This window comes from Carcharodon carcharias, chromosome 19, assembly GCF_017639515.1.
Source record: "Carcharodon carcharias isolate sCarCar2 chromosome 19, sCarCar2.pri, whole genome shotgun sequence".
In the NCBI taxonomy this organism is placed as follows: Eukaryota; Metazoa; Chordata; class Chondrichthyes; order Lamniformes; family Lamnidae; genus Carcharodon; species Carcharodon carcharias.
In genome coordinates, this window is record NC_054485.1 from 52,888,826 (window position 1) to 52,911,505 (window position 22,680).

At 41.5% G+C, this 22,680-nt stretch overlaps 1 protein-coding gene across 3 annotated transcripts in view; it reads left to right on the forward strand.

The window, feature by feature from the left end:
• Positions 1-22,680, forward strand: part of oscp1b (organic solute carrier partner 1b) — a 70,614-nt gene extending 47,934 nt beyond the window's left edge. For 2 of the 3 annotated variants that reach the window (XM_041213074.1, XM_041213075.1), the window contains exons 5-10: positions 1,374-1,477; positions 6,382-6,510; positions 9,132-9,201; positions 20,267-20,406; positions 21,287-21,350; positions 22,092-22,680. In XM_041213074.1, the coding sequence (XP_041069008.1) occupies positions 1,374-1,477; positions 6,382-6,510; positions 9,132-9,201; positions 20,267-20,406; positions 21,287-21,350; positions 22,092-22,208 (624 nt within the window). In that variant the 3' untranslated portion in view covers positions 22,209-22,680. Of the gene's footprint in view, positions 1-1,373; positions 1,478-6,381; positions 6,511-9,131; positions 9,202-20,266; positions 20,407-21,286; positions 21,351-21,833; positions 22,009-22,091 lie in introns of all 3 variants that reach the window. The other variant, XR_005946041.1, reaches the window with a different exon arrangement.

Sequence of the window (22,680 nt, forward strand, 5' to 3'; positions counted from 1 at the left end):
GTCAATCCCCCTATACTGTCCCCTACTGCCATTACATTCCTTTTTGCTCCCCCGACTTGGATGGCTTCATGTACCACGGTGCCATGGTCACTTTGCTCATCCACACTCCAGTCTGCAGTCTGATCCAAACAAGCTGAGAGAACCTCAAACCTGTTGGACAATTGCAGAAGCTCGCACTCCTGCACTCCTGCCCTCTGAGTCCCCTTACCTGCCTCACTCGCAGTCACACCCTCCTGTCCCTGGCCACTGACCAAATCAGAAGACCCTATCCTAAGTAGTATGACGGCCTCCTGGTATAAAGCATCCAGGTAACTTTCCCCCTCCCAGATGTGTCACAGAGTCTGCAGCTCAGCCTCCAACTCAATGACTCTGAGCCAAAGTACCTCAAGCTGCGAACACTTATTGCAGACATGTTTGCCCTGGATCACAATGTTATCCAGGAGTTCCCACATGCTGCAGCCTCGATGCATCACATGTTCTACCATCCTTAATGTGTTTTAAATAATTACTCAATTATATTAATCACTTATTTATGTTGCTTTCCTATATATTTTATTAACTTTATTAACACCATATGTGTACCATTTTAAACCTTAGGGATAGAATAGAACTTACCCACTTGCCAGACACTCACCAAACAGCTAGCTCCTTTCCCCGTAGCAGAGCAAGGACCAACTTCTATCAGGTGAGAATGATAGGAAAAGGAAACAAACAACTCCTTCTCCCCTTTCACAGAACTCTCCTTTCACCAAACTCCGAACCTTCACTCTGTTAGTCAGCTACACTGTGAACCAATCGTAAGACAAACCCACAGAGTTAGACACTTTTTATTAATTGAGGCTACTTTGATCAGGCATGCTTTAACATAACTATGCATCTATATCTATGTGTCGGAGATTCCCCAGAAAGGCAGTATGGAGGCAGACGCTGATTTAGCGACCGGCAATCTCATTTTTTTGTTCATGTGATGTTATATGTTGATCTATAATACATGAACTTTAATAATAATTTACTGAGTGTTACTATTCTGCTGTATTGCCGAGTTACCTCTGGCACCTGGGATCATATTACATTTCAAGTGTTACAATGAGTTGTATTGGAACATAGTTTGGGAAGCACTGGTACAGATACATTTAAGAGGAAGCTAGACAAGCAAATGAAGGTGAAAGGAATAGAGGATTACAGTGATAGATTTGGATGAGCAAAGGTGGGAGGAGTCTCAAGTGCAACTTAAACATGACATGAACTGGTAGGGCCGAATGTGCCATTTATCTTACGTTATCCTATGCAGTGTATGCTTGTAGATGTGATTTCATCGCTATTTAACATTTATCAATCATCATTACTTACCAGGCCATAATTTATCTCCACAGGTGTCCATCTTTCTGAAGGATAAAGTTCAGAATTCTAATGGACGATTTGTGCTGCCAATTTCTGGGCCTGTTCCTTGGGGAACAGAGATCCCTGGACTGATTAAGTAAGTTAGATAGTCTCAATCCCACAGCTGTCTGCTCACTATAACTTTTTGCATTCACGATTCCCTATACACACTCCCACCAGTTTGGCTTTGATCTTTATTGTGGAAGAAGGAAAACTGCTTCAATTGTTTATGATCTCTTATTCCTTGCTTCTCTCCAAATTCCACACATCTTTCCATGGCCATAGGTGGTGAGTAAGTGACCTGTTTAGTTTTATGGCAATTTTTCATGATAGGTGTTTGTTGAATGTTGCTTAGTCATCTTTCTATAGAGCAGACAGAACATCACAAGACAGATATAGATGAGAAACCATCTGGTCCATCCTTAGCTCACCCATCTATGAAAAGTAACTTGTATTTTCCCATTACATCATTGGAGTTGTCCTTTTAAATGAATCCAAGATTTTTGTCTTCACTACCCTACCCCAAAGACCATTCCAAATAGTTATCACTCTCTGTATGAAGAAATTCTTCTAACATCTGCATAAAATAATGCACTAAATTACCAAGAGCAAACTCAAGGGTTACCTGTACGATGATAGCTTGGAAACCGCAGCCAGCTTCAATTCAGAATGGGGAAGATCCTGCCTGACTAATTGCTTGGTCTTCCTTGGGAGGTAACATGCAAATAGGACTATTGCACATCCTATGATGTAGTTGTATCTAGACTTCCAGAAAACCTGTGACAAAAAGCCCCACTAGGGTTGCTAGAAAAGCAATGGGGCCTCAGATAAGAACTTAGCTGCAACCTGGAAAGCAGTGAATGGTAGTCAGCGGACTTAAGTCGGGGTGAAGAGAGGTGGTAATGAGACTGCTACAGGGATCATTGGTGATGCCCTTACTGGTTTTAGTTTGCATTAATGACTTGCTTTCAGAAGCTCAGTCCTAATTGGAAAAGGTTAAAAACAGAAAATACTGGAAATATTCTGTCAGTCGGACAGCATTTGTGGAGAAACAGACTTAATTTTTCAGACCAATGACCATTCGCCAGAACTGGGAAATGTTAGAAGTGTAATAGGTTTCAAGCAAGTGAAGGGGAGGAAGGTGGGAAGAAGAACAAAAGGGAAGGTCTGTGATAGCTTGGAGTGATTAAAGGATTGATGGTACAAGACCAAAAGTGAGTGGGACAACGAAAGAAACAAAATCATGTGTCAAGAGGAGTTGTGAATGGCAGAATCTTGAATCATTTGCTTTCTGCCTTTTGCTTTGGCTTTTGTCATTTAATCTCTAATGCTTTCCAACCTTTCAGACTTTCAGCATCCACAATATTTTACTTCTGTCTTATTGAATTTTTTTAATCCTTCCATCGGATGTTGGTATTGCTTGTAAGGCCAGAATTTGTTGCCCATCACTAATTGTCCTTGAGAAGGTGGTGGTGGTGAGCCGCCGTCTTGAACTGCTGCAGTCCATGTAGCATAGGTACACCCATAATGCTGTTAGGGAGGGATTTCCAGGATTTTGATCCAGCAACAGTGAAGGTGATCTAGTTCCAAGTCAGGATGGTGTGTGGCTTGGAGGGGAACTTGCAGGTGATGGTTATTTGCATGCAGTTAGTTTTTCTTCTGGTTGTTTCTATTATTGTACCAGGTAATCAAGTTAGACTGATGTCAGACTTCTGTAGTAACTGAGATTTGCTCAGTATATTGTAATGGGCTTGTTCATATGGGTTACAGAATCTCAGAATGGTTACCATATAGAAGGAGGACATTCAGCCTGTATCTGTGCTGGCTCTCTGAAGGAGCAATTCAGCTAGTGCCATTTCCCCACCTTCTCCCCATAACCCTGCACATTCTTCCTTTTCAGATAATAATCCACTTCCCTCTTGAATACCTCAATTGAACCTGCCTCCACCACACATTCAGGCGGTGCATCTCAGATCTCAACTACTCGCTGCACAAAAAGTTTGCCCTCATGTTGCCATTGCTTCTTTTTCCAACTACCCTGAATCTGTGGCCTCTGGTTCTTGGGGGTCTGGACAGAGTGGATAAGGAAAAGCATTGGTGGAAGGATCGAGAACAGTTGGGCACAGGTGTTTAAAGAGGGAATTGGAATGTTATCTGAAAAGGAAAAATATGGAGGACTACAGGGAAAGGTGGGGGATTGGCACTAGGTAAATTGCTCCTAAGGAGAGATAGCATAGATACAATATGTCAAATGGTCTCCTCCTGTGCTGTAACAATTGTGAGATTCTGGGAAATTAAGGTTCGCCCAAAATCAGAATGGGCAAACAGGTGTTCTTGATGCCATACGATTGTCGTTCCACTAATATCCTGATCTTGGATGCAAATAAAGCAATAGAAACACCAGTCTCCCTCTGTGTAACCAGATGAGAAAGCTTTCCGTTCTAGAGCTAGGAATGGAAAACTTCCCCAACTATCGTCTAACATTTCCAAATGTTAGGATAGGTTCTGGTATTTTTAAATAACTTAATTTGCAAGGTTATGTAAGATAGATCTTTAACAAATGATGTGGGTCAACCAGCTTCATGGCCAATTTCACAGAACTTTGTGTGTCTAAGTCCATCACTTCACAGATAATAAAAGTGAAGAACCAACTTGTACCGCATGCCTCATGTTTCAGTACCAGCGCCAGATCTGTAAGTGTATTGGCTTAAAGGGAGTTATTTTCCCATGTTGGCACACTGCTAATGTAACTCTTTAACACATACATTCTAATTCTGCACATAGAAGAACAGGCCCTGAGAGATGTTCATTTCATACATTAGCAGCAATGGCTGACTGAATTGTCTAAATTTAACAGTAGAGAAATTACTGGAACTATATAGCAGGGAGGTTAGCATCTGATAAAATACCTTCCATACTGAGGTGCCATAAGACATAGGAGCAGAAGTAGGCCGTTCGGCCCATCGAGTCTGCTCTGCCATTCATCTGATAATCCTCAATTCTAATTTCCTGCCTTTTCCCATAATCCTTGATTCCCTTACTGATTAAAAATCTGTCTATCTCAATATATACTCAACAACCCAGCCTCTACAGACCTTTGCAGTAAAGAATTCCACATATTCACTACCCTCAGAGAAGAAATACCCCTTCAACTCTGTCATAAATGGGCTCCCCCTTACTCTTAGCTTATGCCCTCTGGTGCTAGACTGTCCCACAAGGGGAAACAACCTCTCAGCATCTATCCTGTCAAACCCCCTAAGAATCTTATATGTTATAATAAGGCCGCCTCTCATTCTTATAAACCCCAATGAGTACAGGCCCAACGTACTCAACCTTTCCTCATAAGGAAATCCCTCCATACCCAGGATCAACCTAGTGAACCATCTCTGGACTGCCCCTAATGCCAGGATATCTTTGCTTAGATAAGAGGACCAAAACTGTTCACAGTATTCTATGTGTCTTTGTGGGAATCGCCTTAATTGTTACTGGTTTGTTGATTATGTTGTTACGGATACACAGATAATGGGCATTGTTTGATTAAGAACTGGGATCATAAATAGAGAGTCAGCTGGGACACTGAGGTGGTAGTTAGGAGGCAGCAAGCTGTAAGGCTGCAACCTGTGAATGAACCTACTACCATGAAAAAGAATTGGCTTGTTTCGTACTTCACCATCTGACTTGGATTAATTTAAAATTAATGAAGACTGTTCACCCAAAATATTACCTTTTATTAGATGCTGGCTTTCCTGTGCTTCCAGCATTTGCAGCTTTTTTCTTTCTATCTCCACAGTGCTTAAAAAACACTTGTCCCCTAGACAAATCTGTCCCCTAGGTAGATTTATTGTTGCAATGAATGTATGGATATGCATGAGCTGTACATGTTATGATGTTTAAAGCCAGCTTTTACAGAACATCAGACTTTACAGGAATCCTCTCCTGCATAATCCAAAAAAGATATAAGCATCCATCAGAGCACAGTAATAAAAATGAATAGGAATTTAATATTTGGAATTAATGCAATGTTTAATTGCAACTTTTTACACAAAGAAACCGCTGTTGCCTGCCAACAAGTTAGCAGCTGATGCACATCTGCGCATGCGCACTGGTCTGTGCATGTGCTGAAAACAAATAACGCTAAGCCTCAGTATACGCCTCAGTTTATTTAACCACAGCCTGCCACCTTAATTGTAGAGCTGATTCTGTCCTGTGGTCCTGAACAAAAACTTTTTTTTTTGCTCTGTGTAATTGGTATTGCCGCCTTTAGTTTCAAGTTGGAAGAGATTTGGATTCTTTTCTGTTCACCTGTGACCTCTTTGGAATTGCCTTTAATTGTGTGCAGATAATTCAAAGTGGCTGGCTTCCCTGCTAGTCTTGCACATTGTTCCCAATATTGATGCTTATCCAGCCAGCTGCTGGATGCCCCTTAATTCAGATACCAATGGAAGGATTGCTCTGGTAATGTTTTGCTAAAACACTGCACCCACCCACCCCACGACATCCTGTACACCTCTGGTTCTAGCTGAAAATAAGTTAATAGGCACTGAACACACAAATTGTTTTGAAAAGATGAATGTTCATGTTAGGTGGCAGCAGCAACACTGAATGTGTGTCTTTTTTTAAAAAGGAGTTCAGTCTGCAATCAAATCTGAAGCAAAATCACTAAAGATCAAATTAAGATCCCAGTTGCCGCGAGTAAACTTTAATGACGCTATCAGCTTTTGTTGGTGAAATGTCTGTTGCATTTTAAAAAGCTGTAAGATGGAGCAATATGCAGTCTACAATATGCAGTTCATTTACCACCTATTATTTGACGAAGCACCCAGTTAAATGTATTGAGTTAATCTGACCATTGTGATTAAGTTCACTGTGGCGTTGCAATGACATCAGAATAAAGCTGTTTAACTATGGTTAAACTATGGTTCTAACTGTGCATGCACGGCATTGGCAGCAAACACAGCCCAAGGAAAATATCAACTTCTGGTCTTTCTCCACTCGTTACAGAATGTTTAACTATGATGGAGAAGAGGTGAAGCGAGCAACTTTTGCAGCCAGCGGCAGTTACACCAGTGTGCTGACAGAAGGATCCTTTGACCTCTTTGGCGACAGAATCATTAAACTTGGCACTAATATGTAAGTATCCCATATCCACTCTCTAAGGATCTCATGGTGCTAGTCCCAGAAGGTGTAGGCTCAATCAACTCTCCATCTGCCTTACAATAGACCACTCTGGAATGAACTAAGCACCAAGAAGTGTTATTTGAAAATTATTAATTTGGCATTCTCGATTGCTTGGTCAGTAAAGTCCTAACTTTAACCAAATGCTGTTCACCCATCATCCCTGTGCTATCTGACCTACATTGACTCCCAATTAAATAATGCTTCAATGTTAAAATTCTCATCCTTGTTTTTAAATCCCTTCATGGCCAGGCCCTCCTGATCTCTGTAGTCTCTTCCAGCCCCATAAATCTCCAAAATATTGGCATTCCTCTAATTCCTGCCTCTTGAGCATCCCTGATTTAAGTTCCTCCACCACTGGTGGCCATGCTTTAGTTGTTTGGACCCTGGAATTCCATCCCTAAACCTCCCCACTTCGCCACCTCACTTTCCTCCTTTAAGACATCCTTTAAGTTTTGTTTTTTGACCAAGCTTTTGGTCATCCTCATACCATCTTATGTGGCTTGATGTCATATTTAATTTTATAATGCCTGTGAAACACTCGGAATGATTTTTTTACATTAAAGGCACTATATAAATGCAAGTTGTTGCTCTTATAGCACTCAGCAATGCAGATCAAAAGGTCATAAATTTGATTCACTATGATATCCTCCAATTGTGAATATCCTGCCAACGCCCACTGTTTAATTTATACATAAAGAGAAGACTCTTCATTGAGCCATAAGCAGTGGTGTTAATGTCAAGCAGGTGGGGGGGCGGTGGGGGGGGAAGAGAGTCGGCAGATTATCTGTTGTTGGAGATGGTCTTTGCCCGGCACTTGTGTGGTGCAAAATTTACTTGCCACTAATCAGCCCAAGGCTGAATGTTGTTGCTGCTTGTGGGCACAGACTAGTGCAGTATCCGAGGAGTTGTGAATGGAATTGAATACTGCACAATCATCTGCCAAAATCCCCACTTCTGACCTTGAGTTTTAGGGAAGGTTATTGATGAAACAGCTGAAAATGGTTGGGCTTATGGCATTGCCCTAAGGAACTCTTGCAGTGGTGTCCTGAGGCTGAGATGATTGATGTCCAACAAACACAACCATCTTCCTTTGTGCATGGTATGTCTGCAGCAAGTAGAGAGGTTTACTTCTGATTTCCATTGACTTCAATTTGCCAGGGTTCCTTGATGCCACATTCGTTCCAGTGCTGTCTTGATGTCAAGGACAGTCGCTGTCACCTCACCTCTGCAATTAAGCTCTTTGTCCATGTTTGAACTAAAGTGATATGTTTAAGTTTTGCATGAGGTAGGTGATTAATGTCATATGATTCCTTGAAGTGATGAAATAAGAAGCAACTGAATGAATAATTTGAAAGCACTGTGACTGAGCTGCATTGGTCATCATTCGCCCCAAGGAACTTCAACGGCTGTTACTTCAACTAAATCACTTCAGCATTGATGCACTATTAATCTCACTGCCTACTGTGGCATGGTGCCTGTGCTTCAGGTACCACTGCTAGTTTGTTTGTCAGCCTTGAAGGCATGACAGCCACTATTGCACCTTTTCGAAGGCAGTTAGGGATGCTCAATAAATGCTGGCCTAGCCAACAATGCCCACATCTCATGAATAAATGAAAAATCCTCCTACCCAATCTTCAGGTAATAGAGCCACAGTGTGGGGTCCAGATAGGGCATTGTCTGATGTATAATTGAGCCATACAAACCAGACCCTGACTCCATCTGTATGTATGCTGAGTCAGTTTATATCTAAATTGGAATTTTATAATTGACCACAATCAGAGAGGGGAGAACCCAGCCAGGGTTTTCACTCCTGATAATGCCTCTTCAGGAAAGTGTATTGGTTGACTTAGCTGTGATGCCCCTCATGACCTGCCAACTCTTGCTGCTGCCCAGACTCACACATGAAGTGACCACTTAACTGGTTTCTGTAGGACATCCAGACTTTTGTGGAAGAGTAGTACCATAGCCGAAAGCATGAATTCAGAAAAAAGGGGAAAACACACAAGGTAGCTTGTTTAACAAGGCCACTATTGTTTGGCCTTTAGATTCTGAAAGCAGTGATGGTGAGAGAAATGCCATGTATAAAGTTCTATTGTCATTACAGTTCTGTTTACTAACATGAATCAGTTCATGATTTTGTGAGTGTTCATTCTTCAAACCAACACATGCAAAAATGACACCTCTAAAAATGTCATGCATGTACTAAGAGAATAAATGGGATGAAATTGATGGCAGGCTCCCACACCTATTGCTATTAATGTAGTTAATAATAGGACCCGTTTGTGCTACTAATAGAACAATTATTTCATATCATGTGTTACTGATTCCTACATATTCAAGAAAACAACAAAGACAGAATAAGCAATGCTTTACCTGCACTTTAGTCAGTGGCTGCGGAGGATTGTGCTTTTGTGATCATTGTTTCAGGGAACTGCCAGTGGTGCCCACTCACTAAATAAGTTTTGCTTCTGAAGATTTGCCCCAAAGACACCAGACTGTTTTTTTATTATTATTATTGATGTTGTGTTTTGTGCCTTTTTACTAAAACTTATGCATTTTCTCAACGGTCACAGGTACAGTGTTTCACGGCCTGTGGAAACACACATGTCAGGGACATTAAAGAGCTCGGCTGCACACACAAAGGTCAGTGCTCTTTCCAGCACACAGTGGTCATTGCTGTTTCTAGTTTCCTCTAACTTTTATTGGCTATTCCCATTTTCTTTTCATTTCTTTCTCACAAACCCAAACTAAATTATATTGTTATGTCAGTATAACATGGGTAAGTGTGAACTTGTCCATTTTGGCAGAAAGAATAGAAAAGCAGTGTTCAACTTAAATGGGGAAAGATTGCAGAACATAGTTCAGAGGGTTCTGGGTGTCCTGGTACATGAATCACACGAAGTTAGTATGCAGATATAGTGAGTGATTAGGAAGACAAATGGAATGTTGTGTTTATTGCAAGGGGAATGGAATGTAAAAGTGGGGAAGTTTTACTGCAGCTGTACAGGGCTTCAGTGAGACCACATCTGGAATACTGTGTACAATTTTGGTCTCTTTCTTTGAAAAGTATATAATTGCTTTAGAAGCAGTTCAGAGAAGATTCACTTAACTCATTCCTGGGATGAAGAGCATCTTTTATGAAGAAAGGTTGAGCATAATGGGCCTATATCCATTGGAGTTTAGAAAAATGAGAGGTGATCTATTGAAACATATAAGATCTTGATGGAATAAAAGCAAAATACTGTGGATGCTGGAAATCTGAAACAAAAACAAAATGCTGGAAAAACCAAGCAGGTCTGACAGCATCTGTGGAGAGAAAGACAGAGTTAACGTTTCAAATCCATATGATTCTTCTTCAGAACTAAAGAGAAGTAGAACTGTGGTGAAATATATACTGTTTAAGGGGGTTGGAACAGGTGAAGCTGGATAGAAGGCCAGTGATAGGTGGAGGCAAAGGAGAGATTGCAAAAGATGTCATAAACAAAAGGTCGAAGCAGTGTTGATGGTGGTGATACTGGTTAAAGGATGTGCTAGTGATGACATTAAGAGTAGAAAGCAGGATGAGCAAGTGACAGATGGCCCTAGTGGGGGTGGAGTGGGGGAGGGGATCGAAATAGGCTAAAAGGTGGGGATAAAACAATGAATGGAAATAAATTTTTATAATAATAATAATAGAAATAGGTGGGAAAAAATTCTGTGGAGAGAAAAACAGAGTTGATGTTTCGAGTATGACTCAATATGTGCTCTGAAGAAGATTTATACTTCGAAGAATGGTCATATGGACTCAAAACGTCAACTTTGTTTTTCTCTCCACAGATGATGTCAGACCTGCTAAGATCTTAAGGGGGCTGGATAGGGTGGATACTGGGAGGTGCAATATGAGTGGCTGTCATGCCTTCAAGGCTGACAAACAAACTAGCAGTGGTACCTGAAGCACAGGCACCATGGCACAGTAGGCAGTGAGATTAATAATGCATCAATGTTGAAGTGATTTCTCTTCCTATCTCTATTACTTACCCTCTTTCTCTTTTCACCAAATCATACCTTGGTCTGTCCCCCTACTCCTCTGGTACCTTCTCCTCCTTTAAGGATCTCATCATGTTCTACCTTTCTCAGTGATTTGGTGTCAAATATTGTCTGTTAACCCTCCTGTGAAGCATCTTGAGACATTTTACTATGTTAAAGGTATTCTATAAATTCCTCTTGTGGGGGAAACTAGAATTCAGGGCATAGTTTAAGAATAAGTTTAAGACAGAGATGAGGAGAATTTTTTTTCTCTGAGGGTGATTAGAGTGTGGAGTTCTCTTCCCCAGAAGGTAGTGGAGGTTGAGCCATTAAATTTATTCAAGACTGAGTTAGATTTTTGTTAGACAAGGGAGTCGAGGGTTATGAGGGCAGAGAGGAAAGTGGAGCTGAGACCACAACCAAGTCAGCCATGATCTTATTGAATAATGGAACAGGCTCAAAAGGTCCATGTCACATGACTCCCACCTCTCCCCTTTGTCTTTGACAAGGGTTGCATATCCCTGGTCTGGGTTCCTGAGATTATTAAATGTCCCAACTACTAAGAATTGAAAGGAAGGTTACGGGGCGCACTGTCCAAGCAGATGAGTAGACTCCAGTTGACCAACCTGGATTATGAAATGCAGGTGGCCTTTGTATAGCTCTCTTTGAATTTGGTCTTTGGAGCCCATGGGGGTGGGGGGGTTGTGGGTGGGGGGGGGAGGTGGCGCATTGTTTTTGTGTCTTCAGAGATAACAAGGTACAAGTTTCTTTGATATTGCCGTAGTAGTTTTGTTTGAGTGTCACAGACAGACATAGCTTCAGCCATTTTAAAAGATCTTTGTCCAGTTTTTAAAATTTTAGATATAGCCATGAGGATATCTTTATATATTTTATATTAAAAAAATACACGGTGAGGCCCTAGTCCCCTCAGAGGTTAAACAACAACAATGACAACTTGAATTTATAGAATACCTTTAACATAGTAAAATGTCTCAAGATGCTTCACAGGAGGGTTAACAGACAATATTTGACACCAAATCACTGAGAAAGGTAGAACATGATGAGATCCTTAAAGGAGGAGAAGGTACCAGAGGAGTAGGGGCACAGACCAAGGTATGATTTGGTGAAAAGAGAAAGAGGGTAAGTAATAGAGACAATAGAGAACAACGAATGGGAAGTTGCTTTCAGAAAGAAAGGGAAAAGTTTAGACAGTAAATCTTTATGAAAAGAAACTTGTATTTATAAAGATTGCAGAAGAATCAGCCTGCGTCACCTTGGATAACAACAAAAGTAAATCAATCAATACTGGCTTCAATTTAACATCTCGTCTAAAAGACGCATCCAACAAAACAGCACTCCCTCTGTATTGAATTGAGGTGTTAGTCTAGGATTTTTCACTCCATGAAGGAGAGGACCTTGATGAAAAGTATTCCTCCCAGATTTTCGGATCTGTTTATCAAGGAAGTATATTTTACTCAATGGAGAGATCACAAAGGGGGGCGTGGCTGCGCTGGAATTACGCTCAACAATTTGCCTGTCAAGTGTTCATCCCTGCATCCATGCTGGAGCTGACACCAGAACGTGCAAAAAGTTCCAGCGTAAATGGTAAGTGGGCTGATTAAATCGCAGTCAGTGTCGGACTCTATGATACTGACTGGAAGACCTGGGCCATTGTGAAATCAGCTGCATCTGAATAGCTATCAGGAAGAATAGTACGTGAAGCATAGTTTCATGTTCTTTGGATTATCTAAGTACACAAATTCAAGTATGTATTTCTCCAGATTTAATTTTTTTAAATTATTTTAATTTTTAAAGAATATTTTATTTGCCCTTAAATCATTCTCTACTTTAGTGTGTTTCATCACAGTACTTAATGCCAATACATCAAAACTAGCATATGGTCTAGTCTGAGTTAACCAATTCAACCTGACCAATCAAGCTTTGCAATTATTCTGTTTGTTCCTTTAGATATGGCATGATCTTTCGTGATTCCACGATTATCAGGGATGGCAGTAATGCTCTCGAAATAGGATTTTTGATTTATTGTTATTCCAGACTTACTCTGCTCAATATCTAAATCTAAACCAACATACTTAAAAGCTTCCCAAGCCCTGATTCCCAATTTTAAATTTTACTATAATCTTATTTAATAATACATTTCTAACTCCACTGGACCACCCCACAACATGCATCATTGAAGATGCCTGAACCTTTTCTCTTTAGATACCAATGAAACATTGTGTGATCTGCTTTTAGTTGAACATAATCAGATATGTTCTGAAAATAGGATGAATGATATCACACCCTAGAAACAGCGGTTCAGGCCATTGACACATTTATTTGGTTTCCTTAGTTTTACTTCTACATCTGCTGCCTTTTTGGGCATTTTCAGAGACACCTTTCTCTCTTACCCTGCCGAAACATAGCTTTTAATGTACACTCCCATGAATATGTGGCCAAAAGTGTTACTTTTCTCTAACATCTATGTCACTGCTCAGAACCCCAACCACTAGTCTCACTTCAGCCTTATTAATCCCTTATAAGGACTTTTCCAGTAAAAATGCATCTATGGCAAATCGGGTTGCCCCTTATCTGATACCTCAGAATAAACTCCAAACTCTCTCCAACTATGTGACTCCATTTCTTTTGCCTCTCATTAGTTAATCCTCAAGTTTATTGGCAGCCACCAAAACTTCACAGTCATGAGAACTTCTGTTTCCAGTTTTGTTACGAGTCTGTTCAATGGCCTTTATTTAATTGTGTAATCTATTCAAACTACAGCCTCTACTTTTATGCCTAGTAGGGCGACTATTGTAAGATCAGCCTCTTGCATGACCAGAGGATCTTTCTCCGGTCTGTGATCATTTTTTGATGCTGGAATCACTTCTGGTCTCTATCAATACATGCACTGTGCTTTCTTACTCTTCACTCTTTTATCCTATTCTGCCAGTCCATGGACCTCGCTTCCTGGCCATCATCCTGAACATTCAACCATTATTTAAACCTATCAGTAGCTTTTCTGCATATCCCATAATTGTTGCATCCCTCCATTTATGGAATATATGTCACCCAAGTACCCACTCAGGATAATTGGCCTTTGGATGGGATAGTTCTGTCCTGTGTGTCATGATCACTCTTTTGACCACTATCCATCCCCTTAACCCACTGTATTCTGCTCCTCAGGAACTTTATCACAAAACATATGAACACTCGAGATACAAGGTGCCTTATTTACTATCAGCTGCTCAGAGTCTGACAACTAATTTTAATTAATTAATCATGAGGAATGAACCTTAATGGTTTGATAAATACTGTCTTACCATCATGGTCTGTTACCTTACCAAGGTCTTTCCATTCCGTGGCCTTCCCTTTTTTAATTCACCGAATCTCCTGAATTAAATTCTGTCCCAAAAGGCCTCATATGATGCCTCAGAGCTCTTTGAATTTTCTGAGACCTCAGTCTCCCTGCATGTAAAGCATTCAAATGTGCAAAAAAATTGAACTAATTGTAGTACCTTCCAGAGCAGGAGAACTATCACATAGCAGAGAAGGCAATTTGGAATTTTGACAGTAGAATAATTGAAAGGGACAAGACAAGATTTTCCCTCGATCCATGTCTCATTGTTATTCTTTACCACTCACTCATTCTTTCTCTCACCCATGAGTGGGGTGATCGGCACATAACTTGTTTACCATAGTTTTATAGAGTTTAGTTTCCTCTTTCCACTCCAAATCACTTTGGGTGGTGAGAAATGTGGAATTTGTGTTAAATACTTGTTATCGGTTATAGTTTGGTAAAAATCTAGCAACTAAAATGTGATCCCTAATCACTATCAACTTGGGCTAATACTCCACACCTGTAGATCACCTCATGCAATAATATTCCATATTCATTTGCGGGAGTGCTGCTAATTCTAAATTATTGGCATGTTGTAGAATCATAGAATGGTTACAGCACAAGGGGGCCATTCAGCCCATTGGGCCCATGTCAGCTCTCTGCAAGAACAATGCAACTAGTGCCACTGCCCTGCATTTTTCCCTGCAAATATTTTCTCTTTGGATAATGACCCAATTCTTTTTTGAAAGCCACTATTGAATCTGTCACAACTACACTCTCAGGACTGCATTCCAGATAGTAACCACATGCTCCGTGGAAAAGTTTTTTCTCATGTTACCATTGCTTGTTTTGCCAATCACCTTACATCAGTGTCCTCTGGTTCTCAATGCTCCCATCAATGGGAGGTTTCTTCTTATCTATTCTATCCAGAGCCCTCATGATTTTGAATACCTCTATTAAATACGCTTTCAACCTTCTCCAAGGAAAACAGCTACAGGTTCGAACTTCCAATTACTAGCTAAAAGAATAGCATCAAGTTTTGTGTTGTTACAAATGATTAAAAGCACTACTGACTAAGCACTTTTTTCTTATTGTAAGCAACTTATACTTTAAACTACACAGAGGAACATTCCCCTTTTATACTTACCGCACATTGTACTCTCCACAGAATTACAATCCTTATAGCAAACAGTCCACAATTGCTCCCAGCTTCTGACGGGTTGCTTCCTTTTTACATTGCCAGCCATATAACTTCTAATCCTAGAACTGACTTTTGCTATGAGAGTTGGACTGGAGACTGCTTTCCTCTAACCCAAGCTAGGCGAATCTTCCAGCCTCCTGTAAGTCCCCACAAACTCGGCGCCTTCAATCTGACTGTGAGCTCCCACACACATTGACTGATGAACAATAGATTCAGCCTCTTCTCTGCTTCAAATGCAGGACTGGCTGCCTCTATCTCTCAGATGGCTGCAGTCTACCCCAAAACAAACTGCTGTCTGTTTATGATATTTGATTTGGAGGGAGGCCTGTAATCTGATCTCAAAAATGGCTTTCCCTCCCCTCTACCTTGTGGCAATATGAAGCACATTAACCTTGCATCCAGGTAGAATTGCTCATTAGCTATCATTGATTCCAATTCACCAAGGTTCCTTATTCAGCACCTTCCAAACCCACGACCACTACCATCTAGAAGGACAAGAGCAGTAGACATATGGGAACACCAATACCTGGAAGTTCCAAGTCATTCGCCATCCTGACTTGAAAATATATTGCTGTTCCCTCACTATCGCTGGGTCAAAATCCTGGAACAGCACTGTGGGTGTACCTACACCACATGGACTGCAGCGGTTCAAGAAGGCAGCTCACCATCACCTTCTCAGGGGCAATTAGGGATATGCAATAAATTAGGGATAGCAATAAATGTTGGCCCTGCCAACGAAGCCCACATCCTGTGAATGAATAAAAAAAGCTAGCAACTTAGAAATAAATGGATATGTAATAGAACCACTATTTACAACCCGATTCCAACAATACCTTTCTGGGACTTCCAGAGATCCAGGGTCAACTCATTATAAACTCAGAAACTGCTGCCATTGTCTCCAAGTGTAAGTACCTTGCACCTTCTTCTCAGTAAAACAACCTAAGCCTTCCTTTGATCTCCAACAGTTTAACCACCCAGGCTTACTGTCAGGCAGACTCCAGAACAGGTTACAAGATCCCCTTCCATTTACTCTAAATTCAAAGACAACAGTTCCAAACATCATAATCCTGTCAACCTCATAATTGTAACAGGTCTCCCAAAGTCTCTTTACCTTTTTTTTCAGAGCTAGACACAGATTGATTATTGACAAATCTTATTGCCCTATAAGAATTTACTTTATTGCACCTTCCCAGGGACATTCCATTTTTGACTGCCAAACTAATTCTCAGGAACTTCATTTATTCATATCTGCCCCATCACCATTTATATATGCCCAATGATCTTCATAAGGCCTGTTAACAAGCTGTTCTTATTTCTTATCAGACTGTTGAACTATAGTGTTGTTCATTAAAGTAACTCATATTCTAAAACAAAAACAGAATTACCTGGAAAAACTCAGCAGGTCTGGCAGCATCGGCGGAGAAGAAAAGAGTTGACGTTTCGAGTCCTCATGACCCTTCGACAGAACTTGCGTTCGAGTCCAAGAAAGAGTTGAAATATAAGCTGGTTTAAGGTGTGTGTGTGGGGGGGGCGGAGAGATAGAGAGACAAAGAGGTGGGGGGGGGGTGTGGTTGTAGGGACAAACAAGCAGTGATAGAAGCAGATCATCAAAAGATGTCAACGACAATAGTACAATAGATCACATAGGTGTTAAAATTAAATTTGGTGATATCTAAACGAATGTGCTAATTAAGAATGGATGGTAGGGCACTCAAGGTATAGCTCTAGTGGGTTTTTTTTTTTATTTATTTATATAATGGAAATAGGTGGGAAAAGAAAAATCTTTATAATTTATTGGAAAAAAAAGGGAAGGGGGAAACAGAAAGGGGGTGGGGATGGGGGAGGGAGCTTATTCTACTTCTACACACTAATTAACTTACGCATTTCACAAACATCTGAACTAAGTAAGGTTAAGTGAAGAGCCGAACACTTGTAACACTTTTGTAATATGGTTATTTGTTTTAATTATCTACCCAGTTGTCCTTCCACGATTGCAGAAACCTCATCTGACCATCACCTCTTCTTGGGCTAGCTACAGCTGTTATCACCTTTTTAAAAATTTTCTCACAGGGTGTGGGTGTCACTGGCTAGGCCAGCATTTATTGCCCAACCTAGTTGCCCTTGAGAGAGTGGTGGTGAGCTGCCTTTTTGACTGCTGTAGTCCATGTAGGTAACCCTCAGTGATGTTAGGAAAGGAGTTCCAGGATTTTGACCCAACGGCAGTGAAGGAACGGCAACATAGTTCCACGTCCGGATGGTGTGTGGCTTGGAGGGGAATTTTCGGGCGATGGTGTTCCCGTGCATCTGTTGTCTTTGTCCTCTTAGGTGGTAAAGGTCATGGGTTTAGAAGGTGCTCCAAAGGAGCCTTGATGAGTTGCTGCAGTACACTGTGCATCAGTAGTGGAGGGAGTGAACGTTTAAGGTGGTGGATGAGGTGCCAGTCAAGCGGGCTGCTTGGACGGTGTTGATCTTCTTGAGTGTTGTCGGAGCTGCACTCATCCAGGCAAATGGAGAGTATTCCATCACACTCCTGACTTGAGCCTTGTAGATGGTGGACAGGCTTTGGAGAGTCAGGAGATGAGTTACTCACTGCAGAATTTCCAATCTCTGACCTGCTCTTGTAGCCACAGTATTTATATGGCTGGTCCGGTTCATTTTCTGGTCAATGGTAACCCCCAGGATGTTGATTCCATCATCCCATCAGTTTTGTTTCTAGAAAAACAAACCCTTTACCAGAAAAGAAAAACTTATAGCATTAACCTATTCTTTACTTGTTTTAAGTTGACAGAAATATGCTTAAAGTAAACATATATTTAAAGTTATAACAAATGTTCACTACATTTTGAAAGTACTTACTTGGCTTTGGGAGCCGTGAGGTCATAAAAGGCACTAAAAACTTTGTTCTTTTTTCTCTCTTTGCCAATGTTTGGATTTATTCCACTACATCCCCGTTTAGAATCCTGTTACTAATGAGTACCAGATGATCCCTCTGCTGTGAATCCAAAATCAGTCCAAATCAGTCCATTTAACATTGGCACTTTGGCTTGACAGTTAGATACTGATGCTGTCATGACAGTTTACTCTGTGTCAGATTTTTACCTATAATCAGTCATAGAGTCATGGAGTTATACAGCAAAGAAACAGGCCTTTTGGCCCATCATGGTCACGCCAGCCATTAATCCCATTTTCCAGCACTTGGCCTGTAGCCCTGTATGCTCTGGCATTTCAAGTGCTCAACTAAATACTTCCTAAGTGTTGTGAGGGCTCCTGCCTCTACCAGCCCCTCAGGCAGTGTGTTTCAGATTCCAACCACCCTCTGAACGAAAAATGTTTTCCTTAAATTGCCTCTAAATCTCCTACCCCTTACCTTAAATTTATGCCCCCTGGTTATTGACACCTCTGCTAAGGGGAAAGGTTTCTTCCTACCCTATTTGTGCCCCTCATAATTTTCTATACCTCTATTATTTCCCCCCCTTCAGCCTTCTCTGCTCTGAGGAAAACGACCCTAGCTTATCCAGTCTCTCCATAGCTGAAACGCTCCAGCCCAGGCAACATCCTGGTGAATCTCCTCCGCATCCTCTCCGATGCAATCACATCCTTCCTATGGAGTGGTGACAAGAACTGCACAAAGTACTCCAGCTGTGGCTGAACTAGCGTTTTATACAGCTCCAACATAACCTCCTTGCTCTTATATCCTATGCCTCAGCTAATAAAGGCAAGTATCCCATATGCCTTCTTAAGCACCTTATCTACCTGTGCTGCTGCCTTCAAGGATCTAAACATCCTGTAGACATGTACACTAAGGTCCCTCTATTCCTCTGTACTTCCTAGGGTCCTACCATTCATTGTGTATTCCCTTGCTGTGTTAGTCCTCCCAAAATGCACCACCTCACACTTCTCAGGTTTAACTTCCATTTGCCACTTCTCTGCTCATCTCACCAGCCCATCTGTTTCGTCCTGTAATCTAAGGCTTTCCTCCTCATTATTTACGACACCACCAATTTTCGTGTCATCTGCGAACTTACTGATCATACCTCCTATATTCATGTCTAAATCATCAAAGTACACTACAAACAGCAAGGATCCCAGCACCAATCATCATAGGCTTCCAATCGCAAAAACAATCTTCGACCATCACCCTCTGTCTCCTGCCACTAAGCCAATTTTGGATTCAATTTGCCAAATTGCCCTGGATCCCATGGGCTCTTACCTTCTTGACATTCTCCCATGTAGAACCTTGTCAAAAGCCTTACCGAAGTCCATGCAGACTACATCAACTGCACTACCCTCATCTACACAACTAGTCACCACCTCGAAAAATTAAATCAAATTTGTTAGATATGGTATCCCTCTGACAAAGCCATGCTGACTATCACCTTAAACCAGCTTATATTTCAACTCTTTCTTGGACTCGAACGCAAGTTCTGTCGAAGGGTCATGAGGACTCGAAACGTCAACTCTTTTCTTCTCCGCCGATGCTGCCAGACCTGCTGAGTTTTTCCAGGTAATTCTGTTTTTGTTTCGGATTTCCAGCATCCGCAGTTTTTTTGTTTTTATCCCTGATTATTCCCTGCCTCTCCAAGTGGAGATTAACCCTGTCCCTCAGAATTTGTTCCAATAGTTTCCCTACCACTGATGTTAAACTCACTGGCCTATTGTTACCTGGTTTATTCCTACTACCTTCTTGAATAATGGTACCACATTCGCTGTCCACCAGATCTCTGGCACCTTTCCTGTGGCCAGAGAGGATTTGAAAATGAGTGTCAGAGCCCCTGAAATCTCCTCCCTTGCCTCATTCACATAGCAGCTTGGGATACATCTTATGTGGGCCTGGGGATTTATCCACTTTTAAGCCCGCTAAAACCGTTAATACCTCCTCCATTCCAATGCAACTTTCTAGTATATCACAGTCCCCCTCCCTGATTTCTGCACCTACATCATCCTTCTCCACAGTGAATACAGATGAAAAGTAATCATTCGAAACCTCACCAATGTCCTCCGGCTCCACGCACAGATTGCTCTTTGATCCCTAATGGGCCCTACTCTTTTCTTGTTTATCCTTTTGCCCTTAATATATTTATAAAATGCCTTGGGATAATCTATCACTCTCTTGCTTGTTTTGCTTTATTTTTTGACATTTCATTACCTCCTGTCCTTCATTCCAGGAGAATGCGGCCCCCAACCCACTGGCTAAGGAGGAGCTGAACCTGCTGGCACTGTTGATGGGCGGTCTAGAGATCAAGAAGCCTACGGGCACTGACCCAGGATTTCGGCTGAATCTGTTTTGCACAGATGAGGAGGAAGAGTAAGTTGACTGCTGTTTGTCTAGTTGTGTGTCTTTTGCAGGAACAAGGTTTATAACTGCACGCATGCACACATATTCATTCACATGTCCCTTCCCCCAGACACCCTTGTACGTTCAGATGCACCCTCCCACACATACCCATGAACATGTACTCACACTCACACTCTCCTTCATGCACACATCCATATTCATATACTTTCTCTCACATATACCCAAATGCACACACCCCACTGTGCACATACTCACAGGCATGAATTGTAGAAATGACTCCTGTAAATTTCGATGAAAATAATTTTTTTCACATCTCACCATGCCTCTGATATATCCCTACAGCAAGAATTTTACAACTGAGAGTCAGCTTGAACTGGTGCCTTGCACCTTCTACTGGCACCCTTAAGTGTTGCAGAGGCCCAGAAGCAGTGTTACTGTTCATATTCTCAACTGGGAAATGATGCATAGTATGGGTTAACCCAAAATTAGGGCAGGAAATAATAAAACTTGGAAAGTATTAATCCTCCACACACAAAGGAATTGTTGTGTTGGTGTTACACTATGCAGGGAGATCACAGTGTCTCTTTGAGAGGGAAATCCGAGATGATTGCCATGATGCTACATCAAGGCCTCAATTTAAAACAGGCTTTCAGATCTTTGTCCAGTGGAGGCAGCAGTAACACAGTATGACCATAAAACATTGGCAATAAGATACTGAAACATACTGTAACACAACAACATTAACCAAGTACAGCAGGAACAGAAGCTCAGCTTCTTACTATGTTATGTGAACAGAGAAGAGTTGTTTGTTGAAGTTTGATCTATTCTATAGAATGAGGCAGTGTTTTAGCCACAGCAAGTTATATTTTGACCTATCTTTGTCTTATAGCCATGCAGCGGCCATAAGGCCTCCAGACCTTTTGGATGAAGTGATCAACATACAGGTCTCTAAGGTGAGCAGAATGTCATTGGATCGCTATTTGCAGCAGCTACACCTTACTTTTTAATGAATGTATGCATCTGCGATTCTCCCCACTTCTTCCTGCCAGCTTTCTCACTGAATCAACAAAGATTTTAATACCTGTGGGCACCAGCAACCCTTTGCTAATTCAGCTAAATGGGCACATGATTCTATTCAACCATATGCCTGGTGAAAGGGTGTTGGTCGTTACATACAAGCCCAATCCTGTCTTGTGCCCATGCACACTCACCAGAGAGTGTCCAGAGGCACTAGAGGGACCCCAGCTGGTTTATGACCTATATCAACAGTGAAGTCAGTTGTCTTGTACTCTGCTGAGAAGGGCCCAGCAACAGACTCAGGGTCCAGCCTTCGGGCCCAGTGTCCATTCTCCTGCCTTTTTTCCAGTAATCCTGCACATTGTTTCTAATTAAATAATCACCTATTATCCTCTTGAATGTCTCAATTGAACTTCCAGGCAGTGCATTCCAGACCCAAACCACTCGCTTTGCGAAGGCCGATGATATTCAGGTCCTGATGAATTAAGAGACTGTGTGTCAGATCTTGACATGATGTTTGGTATGACTTTTTCACCTGGAACTCCTCCCCTTGTAACCCCCTGTAAACCAAATAATACCATGCCACACACACAGGTATTTACCCAATCAATCAATTGATTTATTAATAACAAACAGAAGACAGTTGGTTAGATGATATGTGTTGTCTCTCTCTGCAGGACCAGCAACAGCATGAAGAGTTAGCTCGAATAATGGGAGAGTTCCATGTCCAAGAGCAGCCCAGGCACAGCTGCAGTAAAGGGGATGACCTCCTGGCCATGATGGACAATCTGTGATATCCTCCCTGTCAACAGTGAGGTCATCGCCTTTACCCCATGACCTTCCTTGGCACAACATGTGTGGCTGGGTCACTAGCTTTCAACCCTCTGAACAAGTTATTTCTGTAATTGACTCACTTAATTCCTGTACGAAGAGCTGAACTCCCATTCTGCACAATTTTGTGCATCTAGGCACAGTTTCATCCAGTTAAATTCGATGTACATAGTAAATATTAAACCAGCCAGACTGATCATATTCACCAACGTTTGTGACTCTCAAAACCTGGATGGAGGTTTGGAAAGCAATGGGGCAGGGAAGACAGAAGTGGAAGAGACAGAGGTTTTGGCTCAGTTGTGAACTTTTGGCAGATCTGTGAACTGGAGACAGATTTGTACGGGATGCAAATGTTTTCTTAGTGCATTTTTGAATGTGCATCTGTGAAAGTCAAATCACACCAGGTAAAACTGAGACTCTGGCTTATTAGTAGCC